We start from the raw sequence: 21,778 nt of genomic DNA on the forward strand, positions 1-21,778 counted from the left end.
TTTTTTTTTTTGCTATGTATTATGATATGTGCTTATTTTTCTCAAACCCCTGTGTGTGTGTGTGTGTGTGTGTGTGTGTGTGTGTATGAGAGAGAAAGAGAGACTTCTTCTCATATTCATATTTAAGGATGGGGAAATTGAGCCCAGAGAGGATGAGTGACTTGCCTGAGGCCACCTTACTCATAAGGAGTCTGGGGCTGCTGGACTCCTACTTTAGTGCTCTTGGGTGGTGGTCTCCACCCTAACCCAAAACCCACGTTACCAAAGCAAATAACTGGACCAAAAAAAAAGAGAAAAAATCAAGCTGGTTAAGAACAGTTGTTTTATATAATACACACACACCAGGTTTGGGATAACAATGCCAAATGTGTGCTAGGGAACAGTTTCTGCTGCCTCCCATAGGGTAAACCCCACCCCAAGTGCACTATGTCCCAGCCAACTTGGTGCTTGGGGCAGGCCTGGAGGGATGACCAGACCTGCAGACTTCACCTTTCAGCTCTGCGGGCAGGCTCTGCCACCAGAAAGGCAGCCTTTGACACCTGTCTAGCCTGGCACTGGGGGTGGCCACAGGGCAGGCAGCAGCGGGATGGGGTGTCTTGGGTCCTTGCAGTCCTACGGTCAAGGCTGTGCACTGGGCAATGTTTGCTGAAGGTCTTGTTGACGCACGGGAGCGGGGAAAGATGACGTTGCCACTTACCACAGCAGTGTGGTGTGGACAAGGGACGCCCTGCCCCCTCTGTAGCTAGGTCCAGGAGGTGGGGCTGGGTTGGCTCCTTTCCCCATCGCCAGGAGTCGCTGGCCCAGGAACTGCTGCAAATGACCCCTTCTTCCTCAGTAGGGGTAAGGGGACACAGCGATAAGCAAGATGAAGACGTTTTGGTGGCGCGGCGCGGCGGCACGCACCGTGAGCCGGTAGAGGCCGGCGCGGGTGAGCGCACGGCGAGTATAGACTGCGCCGTAGCCAGCGCGCAGAGGGCGCAGCGCGAATGGGCTGCCCGGGTCGGGCTCCAGCACGCTGAGTTCGGTGCGGTTGGCTGGGACTCCAGCCTCGGAGAAGGCGGTGAGGCGAGCCACGTCGTGGTGGGCGCGCACGCCCAGGGGCAGCGGCAACAGCCTGTACTGCAGCGTCGAGGGACCACCAGCGCTGCAGTCCTGAGAGCAGCGCCGGAAGCAGGTCCTGCGGACGCGAACAGACCACTGCCCATCAGAACGAGGCCTGGCAGCATCAATTGGTCATTAAACTCTAGTACTATGCCCCAGCCTCCCCACCAGCTCTCCCTGTGCTCTGCTGGTACCCCTGCGCCGCAAATGCCTTCACAAGTGCTACTGCTAACCCAGTTTAGAGTTCAACAGATTGAGTCCCAGAGAAGCCAGAGACACTGCCTTTTCTGACGGAACAGTTGTCCCCAGAGACATTCCCAGCCCATGCTCCAGGGCAGCCCTGCTGGCACAGGGCAGGGATAAACCGTGGAATACTCCAGGAGGGGCGGGCATGGCTGAGTCACGGCTCTGGATAGACCGGGGGTGGTAAAGGCTTTTCCCAAAGCCCCGTGCTCAGGTTTACTGCTCCAGTCCCTACCAGGGCTTTGATTTTTTAAGACCCAGGGCAAGCCCTAGTCCCAGCACACCTTCCCTAACCACCGTGGCACTGTTTACAAAGGTCCCCAGGTCTCTGTGCGTCTTTATGAGTATCTGTAGCCACAATGTGTGGTGTGGAGGAGGTATGTTTTGTGTTTGTGTGTGTGTCTGTGTGCATCTCCATGTCCCACAGTAAAGGGTATGTCTGTAGGTTGCTGTTTGCCCCCATGTGTCTCTGGGTGCACTCTTCTCCCGGTGGTCCATTCTCTCCCAACTCTAGCCTTGCCCAGCCCCTGGTGCTCCAGAAGAGCTGGCACCCCGGGTGGCTGCAGGAGGGCACACTGCCCGGCCTATAGGCATACAGACCCTGATGAAGAATGAAGTACTTATGGGACTACTTCCCCCCACCCCGCCCTTTCCGCCTGCTCCCCTACACACACAGCCCCCACCTAGAAGCCAGGGGCCTAAGATCTGCGACCAAGTGTGACTGACGGCCTTCCTGGAGGTGGGGTCTGGCTGCACCGGAGCCAGAGTGGAAGAACCCCCTCCCCTGCTGACTCAGCTCTTACCCCGGGCTGGAGCCCTGTCGGTAGGTGGCGGGACATGGCGTGTCCACACACTGGTAGCTGCCCCGGGTGTTGAAGCACATCTGGCTGGGCCCACACTCAATGCCATCCTCCTCGCACTCATTGATGTCTGGGTCGGGGGGACATTAGCCAAAGGAAGGCGGAGGGATGAAAGAGGGATCAAAGGAGAAGAGCCAAAGGCAGGAACCAGAGAAAGTGGGGATCAGTGAGAGAGAAATACCTTCCAAGGCCCAGAGGCAGGAGTCCCTGCTCACCTTGTTCCCAGCTAGCCTGACCTACGGCATCCCAGCCTAGAGGCCCCTCCAAATCTCCCCAGGGGCACGCTGAGCACCCTGGGGTCTCCTGAAGCCCAGCGCTGGAGTGTAGAGCTCAGGAGGGAGGAGGGCTGCCATGGAGGCCAATTTTGTCATTGTATCCAGAGTGTCCACTACCCAGGGGCAGAGTGGCCCCCAATCCTCATCCGTCCCAATGGGAGGCCCACCCTTCTCAGAGGATGCTCACCGACCCCCATGACAGACATCGATGGATGGAGACAAGCCATTTACCAGATGGGGAAGCAGCCCTGGAGCACATCAGAGGTAGAGCTGGGTGCAGAGGAAAGTGCTCCCAACTTGGCAGTTAACAAACAAACAAACAAAAACCCAAACCTGGTAGAATAGATTCCAACTACCAGCAGTCACCTTGTGGCAATTGTTGGCTCTGTGCCTAGTCTGTACATGTCTTATTTTAGCCACTTGGAGAAGGGGAGGGGACTATTTCACACAGGAGGCTGAGGCACAGAAAGATGGACTGAGTTGCCCAAAGACACAAAATGGAGCTGGGATGTAATCCCAGGTTACAGAACCCATCCACTTATTCTCTTAAGGCTTTTATTTCAAGTGTGGGGCCCAGCTGAGCTCCCACATGGCTGTGTGGGCTTAAGGTGTGGTGTCTTGATCCCTCTCAGCCCGTCTCCCAGCCCCATCTCACAGAGGATGGATGTGAAGTACCTGGAGAACTACAAAGGGCTGGAAGAACAGAGTGGGTGAGATCCCAGCATGCCCCTTTGCCCTGCCTTGTCCCCTCTGGCAGCGGGGATGGCGGCCCCACCCTGGGCACCCACTCACCCTGGCAGTTTTTTCCTCTGGGGAGGAGGCGGTAGCCCGCAGGGCAGAGGCATTGGTAGCTGCCCTTGGTGTTCCGGCAGGCGTGCTGGCACAAGTTCCTCACCTGGCACTCGTCAAGGTCTGGCCCAGGCATGGCCATGGAGGGGGGGGCATGGCAGGGGGCAAAGACACTGAGTCACACACGCCCATGTGGACACATGCCTGCCCATCAGACTCTAGGGCAGCCAGGGAAGTTTCCGTCCTTGGGGAGCCCACACCTTCTCCCCACCCTGCTCGACCCAATGCCCATCCTGGCTTTGGGGATTAGGAGAGTCCCTGGGCTTGACAAGAGTCAGGAGCTCTGCTCCTCTCCATGTTCACCAAGGTACCAGGTCTCCGACTCCAGACTCCTCTGTCCAGGCGGAAATGCTGGAGTGTGTCTGTCCTCATCAGGCTACCCTCCTCTCCCCTCTCTGCAGCCCAGGGGCCCTGTCCCTGTCCCTGACTCCACACTCACTAGTCGCTGTTTATTCTCTTGTCTACCTGGAGCATCCTCCTTCACTATGGGAAATCTCCCTCCCTGATGGCTTCACCTCTGAGCACCAAGAGCAGCGTTCCTCAAAGTGGATTCCTAGGAACTATTGCCCAGGAGACCTTCCCTCTGGAAAAACCGCTGAAGTCAAAATGGTTTGGAAAATATCCCATCCCCTCTTTTGGAAGTCATTTGCCTGCTAGCACAACCAAGGCTCTCAGATGCCCTGTAGCGAGGAAGTAGCTTCAACTTTGCCTGGCCCCACCTTTCCCAAACTCCTTGGCCATGGAACCCCCCCTTTTCACCAGACATCTACTGAAACCCCTAGAAAAAGTGCATTTCTTGAGAAGCATCAAATAGATAACCATCTGCCTGTACCGCTGCCCAACCTGCTGTGGGGACTGGGTTTCTGAACATGGTGGCTGGTGCTCATGCAGTCTAGAAGCTCAGGATGGTTGGGCCCGCCCTTACCTGTGCAGATACCATTCTGCCTAATGAAGCCAGGGGGGCACCAGGCCCGGCCCATGCTGCTCAAGGTTACAGGACCCGGCCGAAGGGAGACCCAGCCGTGGTAGGAGCCACCAGGGATGGGCGCACGTGGCCGCAGCCAGGATGCAGAAGGGCCCTGGTGGCTGATGGTGGTCACGTTCTGTCCACTCCGAATCAGCAGGGTGCAGGTCTTGCCATCACGGAGGAGGGTCTGGCCTGGTGGGCACAGGCAGCGGTAGCTGCCCTGGAGGTTGTGGCACTGGAAGGTGCAGGCCCGGGGCAGCTGCAGACACTCATTGATATCTGGAAAGGGGCAGGGCCAGTAGGACTGCTGAGGAAGGGTCAGGGTTTGTCACACAATTGGCTCTAGCTGGTTCTCTTGATCACGCCCCCTAGAACCCAGCTGCCTCACATGATACGCCAGGCCTTCCTCCAAGCCTTCCCCTCCTGGACCAAACCAGCTTCTTCTCCAACTCCATCATCCTCTATGGTTCAGAGGCCCAAATCTCCCCTAGCTCAGAGCAGTATCCTGCCTTCAATTCCCCTCATATCCTTTCAGCATCCTGGTTAGGTCAATTCTACCTTGTAAACCTCTCTGAGGTCCACCCACTTCTCCCTACTGTTTTCTTCCTCCTGAGCAAATGGAGAAGTTGATCTCAGTGGCTGGGCTGAGGTTCCAGTGGGATGAAACAGGTGAAGCTCAGGCCCAGGCTATGGTTTTGGTCATTTGCAGGACTCAGTGCCAACATCATACCCACCAATGGCCTGTGAGCCAGCAGTGCTGACCAGGGCCCCAGTGAGGGGCTGGGTGTATCCATACCTAGGCAGGGCAGGCGTGGGCCCTGGCTCCGGTACCCCCTGGGGCAGCTGCAGCGGTGCCCGCCTGGAGTGTTCTCACAGATCTGGTTGTAGTGACACTCATCCAGCTGCTCCAGACACTCATCCACATCTGGGGAGGCAGGAATGGGTCAGGGGTAGGATCTGAGCTCAGAGCCCCTCCTCAAGGGACAGACTATCCCCCTCCACATCTGGACCTCATTCTCTGTCCCCTTCTCCAGCATTAGTGACACAAGGCTGAAAGCCAACCCTTCCAACCACCCTCCCAATTATACTAAGTTTGGAAGTTAAAAGGGCTCTGGGTCCCCAAGTAAGGAAGGGGCTTTGGAGGTGGAGAGTCCCATGTTCAAGCTGAGCTGAGATCTGCCATTCCTAGTCCTTGGGCAGGTAACTTCTCTCCGAGCATTACTTCCCCCATCTGTAAGCAGTATAAGGATGGGGCCACTTTAAAGGGTTGTGGTGAGAAGTGAACTGGATGACACAAGTAAAGGGCTTAGGATCCTGGTATGTGGAAAGAGCTCAAAAAATGGTAGGAAGAAGGAAGGGAGGGAAGGAGGGTGGGAGGCAGGCAGGCAGCAGGCAGAAGAGCCCTATAAAGAGTCAAGACAATCCAAGGGCTCTGAGGCCCACTGAGACTGAATGGGTGCATCTTCTGAGTTCAAGTTCACCTACCATGATTTCCCACTCCACTGGATGGCCTCTTTTGGAGGAGCCAGGGGGACTCAGAATCGTGAAACAAAACAATGCTAGAGTAGAAAGGACCCTATTCAGGGGTGGCATCCAAGGTTCATTCAAATGCCAACTGCAATTGATTAGTAGTGGCTGCTGGGGGAGCTGTGATAAGGATTTAGAGCCTATGTCTCTAAATGGGTCATGACCCTGAGGGGAGACAGAGGATGTGGCAGCACACGCATCATGTGGTCGCCATCCTCGGCCCAGTCTCCCTGTCACTGACCAGATGAGAAACCTAAGGCTCAGAAAGTAAGACACCTGTGATAGGATCCCCAAGTTGCCAGTAGTCAAGGTGTGGGCCTCCCAAGCCCCAGCTCAGGATATCTCTATATGGCCTCACTGTTGAGTTCCTTCTGCCAAGAGAAGTTCAGCTCTCCCTGAAAGCCCAGGCTCCCAGTGACACACAGTTCCCCTTCAGCTAAACTCTAGCAACTGCTAGAGTATGGATAGGCCCCAAGATGTGCCCCATCACCTTCACAGCCAGCCCCATCAGCAGCCACCCGGAAGCCAGGCCCACAGTGAGGGAGGCAGTGGTAGGACCCGAGCAGGTTCACACAGCGCTGACCCTCCTGACAGAGGTGGGCATGCCATGCACACTCATCCACATCTGGGAGTGGGGGAGGAGCAGACAGTTACATGAACACATGATCTCCAAACCCTCCTTGCCACCTCCATTCTGGCCCAGCTTACCCACACTGGCTCCATCCCCCAGGCCCACAAGTCCCTGGGTGGTCCTCACCCCTCACCCAGCTCTTTCCATCACCTCCCCTTCTGTCTGAAACCAGAGCCCAGCCCAAGGGCTTCGGCCTGTGGCTTCTGAGATGAGGATGCAGACAATCTTCCTATGGGTGCCCCACTCAAAGCTCATGGAAACTTGGCCAGGCTCTACAAATGTGAGTGGTGAGATGCAAATTGGGCCTCAGAATCGAGACAGATCAGATTTGCCATTTGGCAGCTTTACTAAGGGGTCAAGTAGAGCAAGCTGAGCAAACGGCTGTCAGCTCACTTGCCAGTACCCACTAACTGGAGATGGGCACCAGGTGTTGAGAAAGCATCTAAGGCCATGTCCACTCTCAGCGGGTATAAATGCCATGAGCACGTGGTGCACATGTACGTGCTCAGGGAACACCCTGGTGTCTGCACCTCTCTCAGCAGCAACCTCATGGCAGGGAGGGGGGCCCTGTGGGGACAGGGCATTGGAAACCACAGGCTGGCATCCAGCGCGCTCCACAATAGGCCATCTCCTGAGGTATGTGCCCTCAGGCCAAGGCCCTGGCTCTGGAGATGCCCTGAGCACACCCCTTGCTGGGCCAGGCTGAAGAATTCCTCTCCTCCACTCACCTTTGCAGTCCCTGTTGTTCCAGGCCAGGGTGAAGCCGGTCGGACAGGAGCAGGAGAAGCGGCCAGGTGCATTGTGGCAGGAGTGGGAGCAAGGGCTGGGGCCGTCCACACACTCGTCCCTATCTGGGTGGGGAGAAGTAAGATATTCTGTGATCACAGGCCTCCCTGCCAGCCCGCCAGGCAAAGCATCCAGCTGGGGGTGAGAGGCCTCACCATACCCCCCAGGGTGGGAGGAAGAGCACTCACCTACACAAAATGCTCCCTGGGGGTCAAGCTCAAAGCCCTCTGGGCAGCCGACTTCATTCTCCTCTGCAAGGCAAATCAGGGAGGCCCTAAGGACCACAGAGGCAACCGTGCCCCAGGCTCATGGCTCCCTCCTGCCTGCTTTGTCAGGCCAGTATCCCTGAGCCAGGTACAAAGAGGGTGAGCCAGCACCACCCTGAGCCAGGCCGGGTGCCCAGCAAGGCAGCGATCCTGTTCCTGGCTCAGGCCTGTTGGAGGGGTTGGGTGCGGAACGTGCTGAGTCGTGCCCTTGAGGAGTTCACGGTGGGGCTGGGGTAATGAGTAATGAGTCAGGCAGACACAGGAAAAATCATTAAAGAAAACCACAGAGCAAGAGGTCCACACATGCAAAACTGTGCTTATGAGAATTCAGAGGAAGACCTGGATCTGTTGGCTAGGCAGGGAGGGCTTGAAGAATGGGTGAATGATGACATCTGCTGAGAACAGCAAGAGCAAAGCGGAAGATGTGTTCTGGAGTCAGGAAGGAAACCAGACTACCTAAATAACTGCAGTGGCAGCCACCATTTCTAAAGCGCCCACTGGTGACAGAAAAGGGCGTTATACTCTGCAAGGTAGGCGATGTCATACCCTTTGTGCAATTGAGAACATTGAGGCTCACAAAGGGCCAGGATGTCCCCAAGGTCACACAGCCAGGAAGTGGTGCAGCAGGGATTTGAACCAAGGATCTATCAGACCTCAAAGTAAGGTTAAAAACATTTTGGGACCTCAAATGTGGTAACATCTGTATCTTTAGCATCTATTGGCAGAGGAAATAGGGCATGTTCATGTGGGCCTTCAGAAGTTTAAACAGTGAATTTCACCACCTGGGTTAGGGTCGTGGTAGAAGAAGTGGTAAGTAGTTTGAGTCTTGAATATCAGCAGGGGTTAGGGAATGATCGGTAGAGCTGGGCAGTTTGACCTAACACCCTGGGGCCTAGTGAGAGCCCGCCAGAGAGTTTTGAACAGGATTGGCCTGAATGAAGAGCTGTCTTTACTGGGGGTGTGGCTAGATGGACAGGGATAGGGAGACAGGTTGGATGTGGGCTGACCAAGCAATGAGCTGTTTCAGTCCTTGAGCATACACAGTCTCTGATCATCAGATGCATGGAGTGTGTGTGCGCCAGCTTCCTGGCGTACTCAGGGCTCCCGGCTGCCTTTTAACTGGGAGAAGTGGTGGGTAGAGACAAAGGATGGAGCCTCACCAACTCGCAGGGCTGTGGTCAGCTGGAAGTGCAGGGCCTTGGCCTCGGGGTCAAAGGCCGTGCTCACAGCTGAAGCCCGAAGGTGCTGTACCAGCTGGGGCTGGGGGCCCTGGGCCGCGTTGTACTGTATGCTGTGGTTGCAGTGCAGGAATGTGGGGAGGCCGCCCTGCAGGAAGTGCTGCATGGAGCCCACAAACAGCTGGCCAGGCCCAGTCTGCACATAGCGCTCCTGGAAGTCCTGGATGAAGAGGAGGGAAGGGAAAATGCCTGGAATGTCAACTCAAAAGGCCCGGGACCCATGGCCTCCACTCTTGGAGCTGGGGAGTGCTAAACAGATGACCTGGGTGGGTCTCTGAGTTTTTCTTCCAACCAGATGGGTGACCTTGAGCAAGTCACTTCCCTTCAGGGTTCTAATTTATGGAATAGGGAGAATACTCCATCCCTAAGTATCTGGGCTCAGAGTATCCTCCCCCTGGGCTCGAAATCTAAGCTATTAGGCCTTCCCCAAGTCCAAGGCTGGGTCATGACCAGACCCTGTGGGGGTGTCAGGAAGAAAAGTGGGACCAGCTGCTAGGGGGATGGTTGAGGAAAGGTACCCCATTATCTCCCCCCCCACACACTCCATCTGCATGCCCCCAGGACAGTACTCTGAGGTTATGAAACAGTCTCGACCCCCACCTGCACTTGAATGTCTGCATCTGCGAGGCTCTTGGGGATGATGCCATTGACCATCATGTCGAGGAGAAGGAAGCCATCGGGATCCAGGCCCTGAGCCACTTGGGTTATTTTGAGCAGCTCCCCTGCAATCCCCACCCAGCCCAGAGTCATCATGGGGGAGAAGCCCTGGGCTCAGGCCTCAGCCCCACCTGGTTCACCTGAAGGGAGATCCTGCTGACCTGTAGCAAATTCCACATGTGACTCCTGCTGGAAGCTGCCACCCGTCAGTGAGTAGCCATTCAGGGCCTCCCCACTCTCTCCAGCCAGGGTCCAGTAGATAGGAGCAATGGCAACGATGAGTATACGCATCAACGGCCCTGAACAGGCAGGGCAGGGAGGTCAGGTTAGGGCTGGGCGGAGGGCAGCTACTCTCCTGCTCAAGGACCCCCTGTGGCTCCCTACTATCCCCCAGGAGAGCATCAACCCCTTCCCTCCCTGCCCACACTCAACTCCATGACTACCTGGGCCAGTTATTTCACCTGAAATCTGAAAAATGGCAAAGACAAATACCTACTTCATGGTGTTGATGGAAGATTAAGAAAATAAATTGACACAAAGAAATACATGTAAATTGCTGATATTCAACTCAATTCAACAAATATTGATTGAAAGCCTACAAGAGTACCTCAGAAACTGGGCTTCCACAGGCCCTCAATACATATTTGCTGAACTGAATTGAAATCCAACCAAGTTTTCTAAGGTGTAGACACCTTCTGAAAAAGCCTGGGAGAGGAAGGATCATCACTGACTGAACACCAGCCAAAAAATTGTCCTGGATGTGGCTTCTCAGACATTCATTCACATCATGCCTGGTCCTGCTCCCAAGGCCAGGTTGGGCCATGGACTGCAGAAGGGGGAAAGGTCCTGCTTGTTCAGGGTTGGGGTCAGTCAAGCTTCTCAGCTTTGACTCAGAAGAGAAGTGCCAGGAGACTGATGTTTATGGAGCAGAACCTTCTTGACCTGTCTGTGCCTCCCTTTCCACTAAACAGAGCCTGGCCCATCTGGCTTGGTGTCAGATATTCCTCTATGGCTCCTACTGGACTGTGGAAAGCGTCTTGCCTCAATCACTCTCTGCTGACAGCCAGCTCTAAGGCACTCCCCAGCCAAAGTCCCTGACTTAGCACTGTTCACATAGGTCAAGGCCAGCTTCAGAGGAGTTTATCTAGCAAAGACCTTATCAGCACTGCCCTCTCCCCTGCTCTGGACTCCCCCCCACCAATAGTCACAGGATCCTTTGGGAAGAGTGAGACTTCAAGGTCCATTAAATCAGTGTTTGTAGTAATGCCCCAGGAAGAGGCTGAGATGGTGAATGTCTCCCCAGAACCTTCTGTTTGCTTCAGACACAACTTTTTGTGAATTTGTTTGAAAGTGGACATTTCTTGGTTCTCCAGGTCTTCTAGTAATTTTATGCTCTGCAGGCCAACCCCCTTCTGTCCCCTCCAGGTCACAATTCCTTAATCATTACTGGTGATCTCTTTGCTTTTCTATCAGTCCCTGCCTTTAATAGTGGGAAAAGCTCCAACAGCAATCAAAAATCACTATCTGACCTCCTGCATCCACACAGTGCTGAGAAGTTGACACTCTTACTTGGCCTAATTTTAAATCCAGTTCTTCTGTTCTATTGAAGGGGTAGCAGAATGAGGAGCAAGCTGCCCACACCTAAGGTCACCTCAGCTTGGACTCAGCTTCCGGTAGAGGCTGTAACGCTGGGCAATTGATCTCCCTCCAAACAACAGGCCCTGAGCAAGCTCAGAGCACAAGCTTTGCCTCTTCCTGGACCCAGTGTATATCAGAGGGGCCCTGTGGGCTGGAGCACAGTGCACCCAGATGCAGGTGACACTCTAGCTTCCCCTTACCCACGTTTGCAGGGATGTGGTTGATGCTGCTCCGGATGGTGGTGGTCCCAGAACGTGCCTCCTGTTGCATGGTGGTATTGAGAGTGGCCTCACCAAATTCCTGGCCGTTGATCACCCCGATCACGCTGCCCCGGCTCCCCCGAGGCTCCTCTGTGAGGAAGAAAGTAAAAATAACATTTATTATCCACTTCATACCCTCAGTGTAAGTAGGTTCTGTTGTCATTCCCATTTCACAAAGGAGTAGACTGAGGCTCAGTGAAGTGAAGTAACTTGATCAAGGGCACGTGGCTAATGGATGATGGACTCAAAGCCCAGGGGATCCCAGCTCCAAAAGAGATGAGAGGCTGTTTGAAGGAGTCCTCTGCTGAAGGTGAGGGCTACTAGTTCTACCATCACCTTCTTTGAAATCTGGGCAAGTCAGGCCCTCAAGCCACCCATGAGTTTGCTTGGGACCACAGGCTGGCCAAAGACCTGTTGGGCTCTATAATGTCAGGAGCCAATAATGGTGGCAGCTGGCATGGTAGCGGGGCCAAGGGTGAAAGGCAAGGCATCAGGCTAGGGACTAAGTGCCACCACCTGAACTTCTTCTATTTCATCAGAGGCCCTGGAGAGAGCCTGGTTGAGTGGGTGGGTTGTCCAGCGGCCGCCAGGCAGTCTGCAAGCAGACGCTCTTCTGTAATAATCAGATGGATGGCGTGGGCACAGGGGGGTGCTACCTCTTCCTAATGGTGGACCAGCTGCCTAGTTTGGGCAGATGGCATTCCAGGGGGCAAGAGACAGAACCCAGCCTGCCTCTTTGCTCAGCAGCTCTCAGGGGAAATTAACAACAAATTGCCCATGATCTGTCGAAAAATAACATAAAACATTCAACTGCCAGGATCCTAAATGGGTAAATTGAGGGACTGGTTAATTTTGAATTCCAGGAAGCAGTGTGTTTCCTGCAGCCCAAAGCTGAAGTTTGATGAGATTTGATGGGTATCTGGGATGTCTCTTGTCAAGGTCCACTCTCCAGGGTTTATGCAAAGAACAGGAGAGGAGCGGCTGTGAACTTGCCCTGGCCTTTGTGTGTGCATGTGATTTTTTTTAAAGAAAATATATTTATTTTGTAGTTGTTGTTGAAAACATACACACATCAAAACATACACCAATCCAACAGCTTCTATATGTACAATCCAATTACATTCTTCAAGTGGTACAACCATCCTCAGCCTCCTTTTCTGAGTTGTTGCTCCCCAGTAAACATAAACTCACTGTCCCTGAAGGTCCAGATCTAATCTTTGGAGCTGCTGTTGACAATTTGATCCCACAGACAGGTCTTGAAAGAGTATAATGCTCTAGGCAGGCATTCTTTACTAGTTAAACTCAACCAAAACTGATTTTAAGACTTCTGGGAATGTTCCTGGTTTAATGTTGAAAGATTCTCTCAGGGCAGTAATTTCAGGGGTTAATCGAGCCTCCATGGCTCCAGAAAGTCTGGAATCCATGAGAATTTGTAATTCTGTTTTGCATTTACCCCTTTTTGATCAGCATTCTGCCATAGAATCTTTGATCAAAATGTTCAGTAATCTACCTCTGGACTTTTAATAAAGGGATGAGGAGGGATGGGTGCACTGCAGACAAAAAGGCAGCAGCATGACCCAGGCAATACTGCAAGGGGCCAGGAAATTAGAACCCGGGAACAGTACCACTGCTGAGTCTTTTCAGACAAAGATGACCTAGCAGCCTCTTGCTTCCCATACAGAGACAGGCCCTTCCCTCAGGCTGATAGGGGTATGAAATAGGTGGAAAGTCAAGTTTACAGTTAATCAAAGAGCAGTTGCCATCAAGTAGATTCCAACTCACAGTGACCCCATGTGTGTCAGAGTTGAACTGTCCTCCACAGAGTTTTTAATGGCTGATCTTTAAGATGTAGATCACCAGGACTTTCTTCTGAGGTACCTTTGGGTGGACTTGAACCTCCAACTTTTCGATTAGCAGCTGAACATGTTAACCATTTGCACCACCAAGGAATATAGCTTACAGTTAACTCCCCCCAAAAATCCCAAACCCATTGCCATCAAGTCTGTTCTGACTCCTGGTAACCCCATGTGTAGAACTCCTCCACAGGGCTTACTTGGTTGTAATTTTTACGGGAACAGTTCACCAGGGCTTTTTGCCACAGAGCTGCTGGGTAGGTTTGAACTGACAGTCTTTTAGGAAGTTAGCAGTCAAATCCAAAATGCTTGTGCCACTCAGCCTCCCTTAGTTTATAGCTGTTGTTGTTGTTGTTATGTGCCGTCGAGTCGGCCCCAACTCATAGCGACCCCTCCTTTAGTTTCCGAGGCAGTATCACTACGGAAGTAGGATTGCCCAACCTTCCTTCCGAGGAGTGGCTGGTGGGTTTGAACCACCAGCCGTCTGGTTAGCAGGCAAATGCCTTAGCCACTATGCTACCAGAGCTCCTAGTTTATAGTTAGGGGCTTCTAAAACTTTCAACATATATTTCACTTATCTAGCAATGCCCCTTAAAGGAATTTATTCTATAGAAATATTCAAACTACAACACAAAGATGGCACCAGATTGTGGTTTGTGGAGGGCTAATTAAAACAATAACAACAACAAAAAACCTATGTTGCTTATTTAACAAAGCTAATAGCAATTAAGTTAAAAAAAAAAAAAAAAAAGAAATCCCACACAATGGAATGCTATGAAGCCATTAAAGAGGATGTGGAGCCAGGTTTATTGAAATGAAATGTTCATGATAGAGTAAGTAAAAATGGCAGGTTATAAAGATAATCTATTAATTTGACCTTGTATGTGAGAAGAAAAACATGTATCTCTTTACATTCAGAGAGAAAGTATGGAAGAATAGGCTCAAATAAATGCCTGAGTTACTGTGGTCATTGAATTATGGGAAATGATTGATAGCTACTCTTTCCTTCAGATTTCTGTATTGTCTGACCTGTCTACAGTTGGTATCTATGAGGGAGAGGAGTGTTGTTTCTGTTAACAAAGGGACTGTCTGCAGAGCTCTGTGGTTTAGGTTGGGGGCTTCTCAATGGGAGGGGTAAAGATTGGGACCCAGCTCTGAAAGAAAGGGAGGGCTTACTCAGGCCTGAACATGCCTCAAATATGGTATCTGGGGCTGTTTCACTGAATTTTCCACTGCATTTTTCTAACTCATTGAATTTTCAGAGCTGCTGTTGTTGGCCTGCCACCCTTGCCTGCATGAGAAGAAGAGACCAGTGGCCAGAAAGAGTTCCATAGTTGCTTGGTAGTGGGTTTCAAGTGACAGAGTGTCAAGTGGGCTTCTCTTCCAGTCTCAATTCCAATTAGTTGAGAGGCGCTGCCTGGAGAAGGGTTCTATGGAGCAGGATTCTTACACTGTGTGCAGAGATAGATTAGTGATGTTTGACACAGACAGGGGTGGAGATGTGAAATAACAGCTATGAAGTACTTACTACAGAGGCACAGTCCATTCAGAAATAATATTCTGTGAATTTTCTTTATGTAGACCATTTTATGGTAGTTTTTCAGGATAGACCTTTTCTCTGTTTTAAGGTTTGGTTTGTCCCAAGGGAGCAGGGAATCCCAAAATGGAAGGGGTAACATCATAAGCAGTATTCTTTCCTGACCACTTGCCATGGTCAGGCAGTATGCAAAGCTCAGAGCAAGCATTAATTCATAGACTTTCACAATATCCCCTGAGGTGGGCACCACGGATGCCCTTGTTTTATTCCGCCCACTTCCCAGGCTGTACAGTGTCCAAAGACAGAACATGTGTCCTTGCCAAGTAAGATGGAGGTAGCCAGGGTTCCCTGCTCAAGATGACTGCCAAACACATAGCATCCCCCAGCTGCAGGTAAGTAGGGTAGATAAGATAATCCCTAAAGCCCTCTCAGCTGGTTCATTCTGAATTTGTGACTCTTAGCAAAGAGAAGGACTGGAGAACTAGCAGGGAAGTAGGCTAGGTCTCCCAAAAGCAATATACAAATCCCACAGAAGATCCTCCCTCTGTCCATGAAAGTTCTGAGCAGGGATACCCCCATACCTCTCACGGCCAAGAACGCCTGGGCTCTGGCAGATCCTAGGAGGTTGTGAGCGACACACTCATACACGCCTGCGTCCCTGGCCTCCACATGCTCCAACCACAGGCTTCCATCTGGCAGGGTCTGGAGCCGCTGGCTGGCCCGCAAGGGCTGGCCTGATCGCAGCCACTCCACTGTGGGCACTGGCTCTCCAGTGGCCTGGCATCGCAGGGCCACGTCCTCCCCAGATCTCACTATCGCATCCTGGGGTTCCACCTGGAATACTGGAGCACCTATGGGAGGCCCATGGCAGATTTTTAGGAACATTTTTGTAAGTTCAAGTGATAAACATTCATTTAGACCAATGAGAAAACAAAAAGAGGCAAAAGGTCTTACTACCCAGTTAATGTTTCTGAGTATTTCCTCCTAGATTTTGTATTTGCATGTTTTTCTTCTTATGAAAATATGGTCACATTGCACATACTTACTTTTTTTGTTTTTGTTTTTTTATGGCATGAACAGTCTTTTTTTGCTGACAACAGGATGTGAGGAGGGGATAGACAGCTCCTGCTTCAGATGTGGCATTCAGAGTCAGAGTCTAAGTGGCAGTTCTCAGAAAGGACATACCTACTTTTTATTTTACTCTATAATATTTCTTATTTCTTTAGCACAAAAGAAGATAGTAAAAGAGGAGAATAAAAATAAAAACGATAGGAGACATACAGAAAACAGACATCAAAATGGCAGGCATAGATCCAATCATTAAATAACTACATTAAGCATTAATGGGCTAAACATGCCAATCAAAAGGCAGAATTGATAGACTCATCTGGAACCAGAAACCTATCCCTGTCCATGACATCCATGACAAAAACTCTCTAAGACCGACTAGTAATAAAATGGAATTTCCTCAACCTTATAAAGGACATTTGGAAAAAACCTATAGCAAATATCATAGTCAATGGTGAAAGACTAGAGGTTCTCCCCCTAAAATGGGAACAAGGCAAAGATGTAAGTTCCCACCACTTTTATTCAACACTGTACTGGAGGTTCCAGACAATGCAACATGGCAATAAAGAGAAATTAAAGTATACGGATCGTAAAAGAAGAGGTAAACTTGTCTTTAATCATAAGCATGATCTTATATGTAGAAAATCTTAAAGAATCTGACCAAAAAAAAAAAAAAACAAAACCTAGAACTAAAAAACTAATTTAGCAAGGTTGCAGGGTACACAATCAAGATATAAAAATAAATTGTATTTCCATATATTATCAATGAACAATAAAATCTAAGAAAACAATTCCATTCATAATAGCATTAAAAAGAATAAAATATTTTGCAATATATTTAAAATAAGTACAAAACCTATACACTGAAAACTACAAAATATTACTGAGATAAATTAAAGAAGACCAAAATAAGACCCTTGACAGAGAGGGAGAACAATGTGGGACAAAACTCAAAATCATTTGGAGGAAAAAAAAAAAGAGGTGGGGGACCAGGTTTCTGGTCTGACAGAGCCTGGTGGAACCATTGAGACTATGGCCTCTAGCTGCCCTTCAGGTCTGGAATTGAACCCACACCTGTGGTTTCCAGCCAAACAAAAGACAGGCATATGAGTTGAACATCTACCTCAAGTAGATACACTCCTAGGAGAGAACAATCATGGGAGAAAAAAGGGCTTCTTATGCACAGGGAGACAGCTCAGGGGGCAGGAGTGCATGGAGGGATGGACACTGCGAAGAGGTAACTATCGGGAGGAAGTGGGAAGGGAGCTGGTGAACTGTGGTCAATGTCATGAGACAAAGTGTATGTGAACTGCTGTATGGAAAGTGAATTTGCTCTGTAAATCTTCACCCAAATCACAATTAAAAAAAAAAAAAAAAGAAGAAGAAGAAGAAGAAGACGACGACCTAAATAAATAGTACTGGAAAATTGGATTTCCATATGCAAAAACAAAGGCATACCTTATCTCACACAAAAAAATTAACTCAAAGTGGATCATAAGCCTAAATGTAAGAATTAAAACTATAAAACTTCTAGAAGAAAATGTGACCTTAGGTTAGGCAAAGAGTTTTAAAAATATAATGCCAAACACAGGATCCATAAAAAAGAAAATTAATAAATCTGGACTTAATCAAATTATAACACTTTAGCTCTCCAAAGGCACCATTAAGAAAATATAAAGACAAATCACAGAACGCGAGACACTATTTTCAAATCATATCTCTGATAAAGGTCTTATATTCCAATTACATGTAAAGAACTCTCATAATTCACTAATAACACAATCAACCCAATACAACAATAGGCAAAAGATTTGAATAGACACTTGACCAAAAAGATACGAGTGGCTAATAAGCACCTGAAAAGATGCTCAATATCATTAGTCATTACAGAAATGCAAACTAAAATCACTTTACACCGACTGTTGTTAGGTGTCTAGTAGTTGATTTTGACTCATAGTGACCCCATGTGACAGACTAGAACTGCCCCTTAGGGTTGTTTTCTAAGCTGTGATCTTTACCAAAACAAATCATCAGGTTTTTCTCCCACAGAACCACTGGGTGGGTTTGAACTGCCAACCTTTCAATTAGCAGTCAGTTGCTTAACTGTTGTGCCATGAGGGCTCCTTTCACACCTACTCCAACCAACTCACTGTTGTCAAGTCAATTCCAATTCACTGTAGGTCAGAGTAGCACTGTCCCAGAGGGTTTCCAAGGCTGTACGACTACAGAAGCAGACTGCTACCCAGATCTTTCTCCTATGGAGCAGCTAATGGGTTTGAACCCCCAATCTTTTGGTTAGCAATTGAGTTTTTTAACCACTGTGTCCCAGAACTCCTAACACTTCTACTCAAAAAAAAAAAAAAAAAAACGTGTGTGTGAACTGCTATATGGAAAGTGAATTTGCTCTGTAAACTTTAACCCAAATCACAAAAAAAAAAAAAAAAAAAAAAAAAAAAACCCGACCAAACTCACTGCCATCGAGTCAATTATGACTCAGAGCAACCCCCATTGGGTTGTAAATCTTCAGGGAAGCAGACTGTCCCATCTTTCTTCTGTGGAGTGGCTGGAGGGTTCAAACCACCCACTTTTTGAATAGCGGCCAAATGCCTTAACCACTACACCACCAGAGCGTTTTACACATGTATTCACCAAAAACAAACCAAACTCACTGCCATTGAGTTGACTGTGACTCACAGCAAACCCTCCTTGGGTTTCCAAGGCGGTATCTCTACAGAAGTATATTGCCCAGTCTTCCTTCCCAGGAGTAGCTGGTGGGTTTGAACTGCCAGCCTTCTGGTTAGCAGTCAAATGCCTTAGGCACTACGCCACCAGAACTCCCACACATGTACTAGGATGGTTGCAATAAGACTGGCATTACCAAGTGTTGGTGAAGATGTGGGAAAATTGAAACCCTCATACACTGCTGATGGGAAAGTAATAGTTCAGCCATTTTGCAAAAATCATTTGGCAGTTTCTTAAAAAGTTAAGCATATACTTACCATTCAATGTAGCAATTAGACTCCTAGGAATCCACACAAGACATACGAGAACATATATCCACAGAGACTTGCAGGTAAGAATTCTGGGAGTGAATACTATCCTATTTTCTGAACTGGATACAGGTGAAATGGAGGGGTTCACTTTATGAAATATCCTTGAACTGTACACTTAATGATACTTAATGTGTCTTAATCTTTAATAAAAAGTTTTATTAAAAATTCCCTATCTAGGTTGTTGGGCAAATGCAAGGACTGTTGTGGTCTCCGTGATACTTTTAAGTTTTGTATGTCCAGTGCTCTCTAGGTCTGGGTATTCCCTACATAGAAAAACATTTCATAAGATTCAAATTGTGTGTTCTGAATAAATATTTGTAGCAGACTTCTAAGTCCCCAGGCCCTGACTCTCTCCTCCAGTCTGTGAGACAGCCATGGCCACACCATCCACAGCCCCAACATAGCTCTCCCCTGAGTGCCCACTTCATACTGTGCCCAGCCCCGTCCTGCTGAGAAGAGCCCAAGACCAGGGAAAGGAGAGGCTGAGACTCACTCTGAAGTACAAGGACCACCACTTTCTCCACCGCACCCATCTCGTTCTCTGCCAGGCACTGGTACTGTCCAGCATCGTCCAGCTGCAGGTGGGCATGGGAGGAAGGGAGCAAGGTATCAGAAAAGGAACCTGAGGAGGGGAGCAGCGTGGGGCTGGTGGGCATGGAAAGGGGTGCTGGACCAAGGTCCATCTCTTCAGGAAGGAGCTCAGAGCATAAACCAGCTGCGGGCCCATGGATTCCCCATCTGTCCAAAGTACCAGAAGGCCTTTGTGGCCAATTGTCAATGGAGATTCTAAGAGAATCCAGCCGGCTGCCACCCCAGAACTGGAGCAGGGGAGGGAGGATGGGCAGTGACTAAGGGTATGGGCTTGTCATCCTAGGTAGAGCCAGATGCTGTAAATAGCACAGTTTAGATTCACCTCTTCCAGCCTGTGTACATTGAAACATCGTTCCATGGCATGTTATTGAGGCTTCCTTGAAAATAGGTTCCATGGCTAAATACATTTGGGAAAAACTGAGTTAGATAACAACGTGTTTCTGAACTGTAGGCTTTCTCAGGGCTTTTATTGCATTGGTGGGTCTTGGGAGTCTTCCAGAATGGGAGACAGTTTGCAGTATTCCCTCAGTTTGGTGATAAACCACTGCTGTCCAGTCAATTCCAATGCATAACTGACAGTAATAATAATAGTACTAGTAGTACCAGTACTATTACTAGTAGTAACAGCAGCAACACCAGTAGTAATAGCAGTATCAACAATGGCTACCATTACCTCAGTACTGACCGTGGGCCAGGCACTGTGCCTAGCACTTTGCAAACACCATTTTATTTAATGCTTATAATCTTAGCAGTTTTATCCCTTTTAAAGATGGGGAAACTGACCATGTAAGACCGAGTAGAACCACTTCATAGGGTTTTCAAGGCTGTGAATCTTTACAGAAGCAGACTGCCTCATCTTTCTCCCACACAGTGTCTAGTGGGTTTGAACAGCAAAACTTCTGGTCAGCAGCCAAATGCCTTAACCACTGTGCCACCAGGGTTTCTCACTTAAGTGGCAGCCTGCCCATTTTACAGATGAAGACGTTGAACCTCAGAGAAGCAAGTTTACATCCTGGGAAATTTCATTCACAGGCTATCCATGAACATGGATATTATGGAACTCGGGAAAAACACTGGCTCAGATTCACTTCTGGGTACCAGTGGTGTCACATGATGGAGCTGGGGTATAGCCTGGGGCCACTGTCCACACTTAAATGATGATATCGAGGTTGTATTCAAGGGACCATCAAGGAACAACACGGCACAGTGAAGAGTATAGATTTGGGGGTCAGATCGATGTGGGACCAAATCCCAGCTCTACCATTTACCATACTAAGTCCATTCCTAGGATCATGTCTCTGGAGCCTCAGTTTCCTGATCTTTCAAATGGGCATAATAACTGCTAGGACCATTGTAAGCACAAAGTAAAATGGTGTCTGTGAACTACAAGGCATAGTGCCTGGTAAGTACTGAGGAAAGGGGAGCATTATTGTTGCTGCTATTACTACTCAAAAAACAAAACAAAACAAAACAAAACAACAACAACAACTCACTGCCACTGAGTCAATTCCAACTCATACCAACCCATTTTGGGTTTCTGAAGCAGTAAGTCTTTACAGAAGTAGATTGCCCAGTCTTCCTTGTGCAGAGTGGCTGGTGGATTTGAACCACCAACCTTCTGGTTAGCAGTCAAATGCCTTAGGCACTGCGCCACCAGACTATTATTACCACTCCTATTATTACTACTCCTATTATTATACTGTCCAGAGATAGGCTCCCAGGCTGGTGAGATCAGGGACCCCTAAGATGAGCTTGAGTCAGGACCGAACTGAGTCTCTGCATGATTGCTGGACTTGAGACACAGAAGGGAAGGCAGGGGCTGGACAGACCCAGTGCCCAAGGCTTTGGAAACAGAGTAAGGATCAGGAGACCTGACTGTGTATCTCTATATTACCAATGAACAATTTTTAAAAAATCTAACTAAGAAAAAATTCAACCCACAATAGCATTGAAAAGAATGAAGTGCATAGCAATATGTCCTGCCTCTGGGATTTACTGGTTGCAGGGCCCTGGGAAAGTCATTTTGTCTCTCTGCACCTTACTGTCTTCATCTGTAAAATAGGGCACAATTACCTGCCTAGCCTGCCTCATGGGGTTGTTGAAAGCAGTAACATTTATTGGCCATAACCCATGGGTCAAACCAAAAACCAAACCCACTGCCCTCGAGTGGATTACAAATCACAGCAACCCTACAGGACAGAGTAGAAGTGCCTCATAGGGTTTCCAAGGCTGTGAATCTTTACAGAGCAGACTGCCTCATCTTTCTCCCATGGAGTGGCTGGTGGGTTTGAACCACTGATCTTTTCTTTTTGGTTAGCAGCCCAATGCCTTAACCACAGTGCCACCAGAGCTCCTTAACCTATGACTAGTCATGCTTA

General features: G+C 49.4%; 1 protein-coding gene across 1 annotated transcript in view; it reads right to left on the minus strand.

The window, feature by feature from the left end:
• Positions 1 to 831: 831 nt before the first annotated feature.
• HMCN2 (hemicentin 2) overlaps positions 832 to 21,778 on the minus strand; it is a 211,885-nt gene continuing 190,938 nt past the window's right edge. Inside the window, exons 85-98 of the mRNA XM_007944228.2 lie at positions 19,303 to 19,384; positions 15,270 to 15,539; positions 11,239 to 11,388; positions 9,562 to 9,699; positions 9,344 to 9,465; positions 8,666 to 8,903; positions 7,428 to 7,490; positions 7,182 to 7,304; positions 6,313 to 6,447; positions 5,092 to 5,220; positions 4,254 to 4,574; positions 3,272 to 3,391; positions 2,148 to 2,274; positions 832 to 1,177 (exon numbers count right to left, since the gene is read on the minus strand). Of these exons, the coding sequence (XP_007942419.2) occupies positions 832 to 1,177; positions 2,148 to 2,274; positions 3,272 to 3,391; positions 4,254 to 4,574; positions 5,092 to 5,220; positions 6,313 to 6,447; positions 7,182 to 7,304; positions 7,428 to 7,490; positions 8,666 to 8,903; positions 9,344 to 9,465; positions 9,562 to 9,699; positions 11,239 to 11,388; positions 15,270 to 15,539; positions 19,303 to 19,384 (2,364 nt within the window). The remainder of the gene's footprint in view (positions 1,178 to 2,147; positions 2,275 to 3,271; positions 3,392 to 4,253; positions 4,575 to 5,091; positions 5,221 to 6,312; positions 6,448 to 7,181; positions 7,305 to 7,427; positions 7,491 to 8,665; positions 8,904 to 9,343; positions 9,466 to 9,561; positions 9,700 to 11,238; positions 11,389 to 15,269; positions 15,540 to 19,302; positions 19,385 to 21,778) is intronic.

The sequence above is a fragment of the Orycteropus afer genome, unplaced genomic scaffold, assembly GCF_000298275.1.
Source record: "Orycteropus afer afer isolate SDZICR_OR568_19922 unplaced genomic scaffold, OryAfe1.0 scaffold00123, whole genome shotgun sequence".
Lineage (NCBI taxonomy): Eukaryota > Metazoa > Chordata > Mammalia > Tubulidentata > Orycteropodidae > Orycteropus > Orycteropus afer.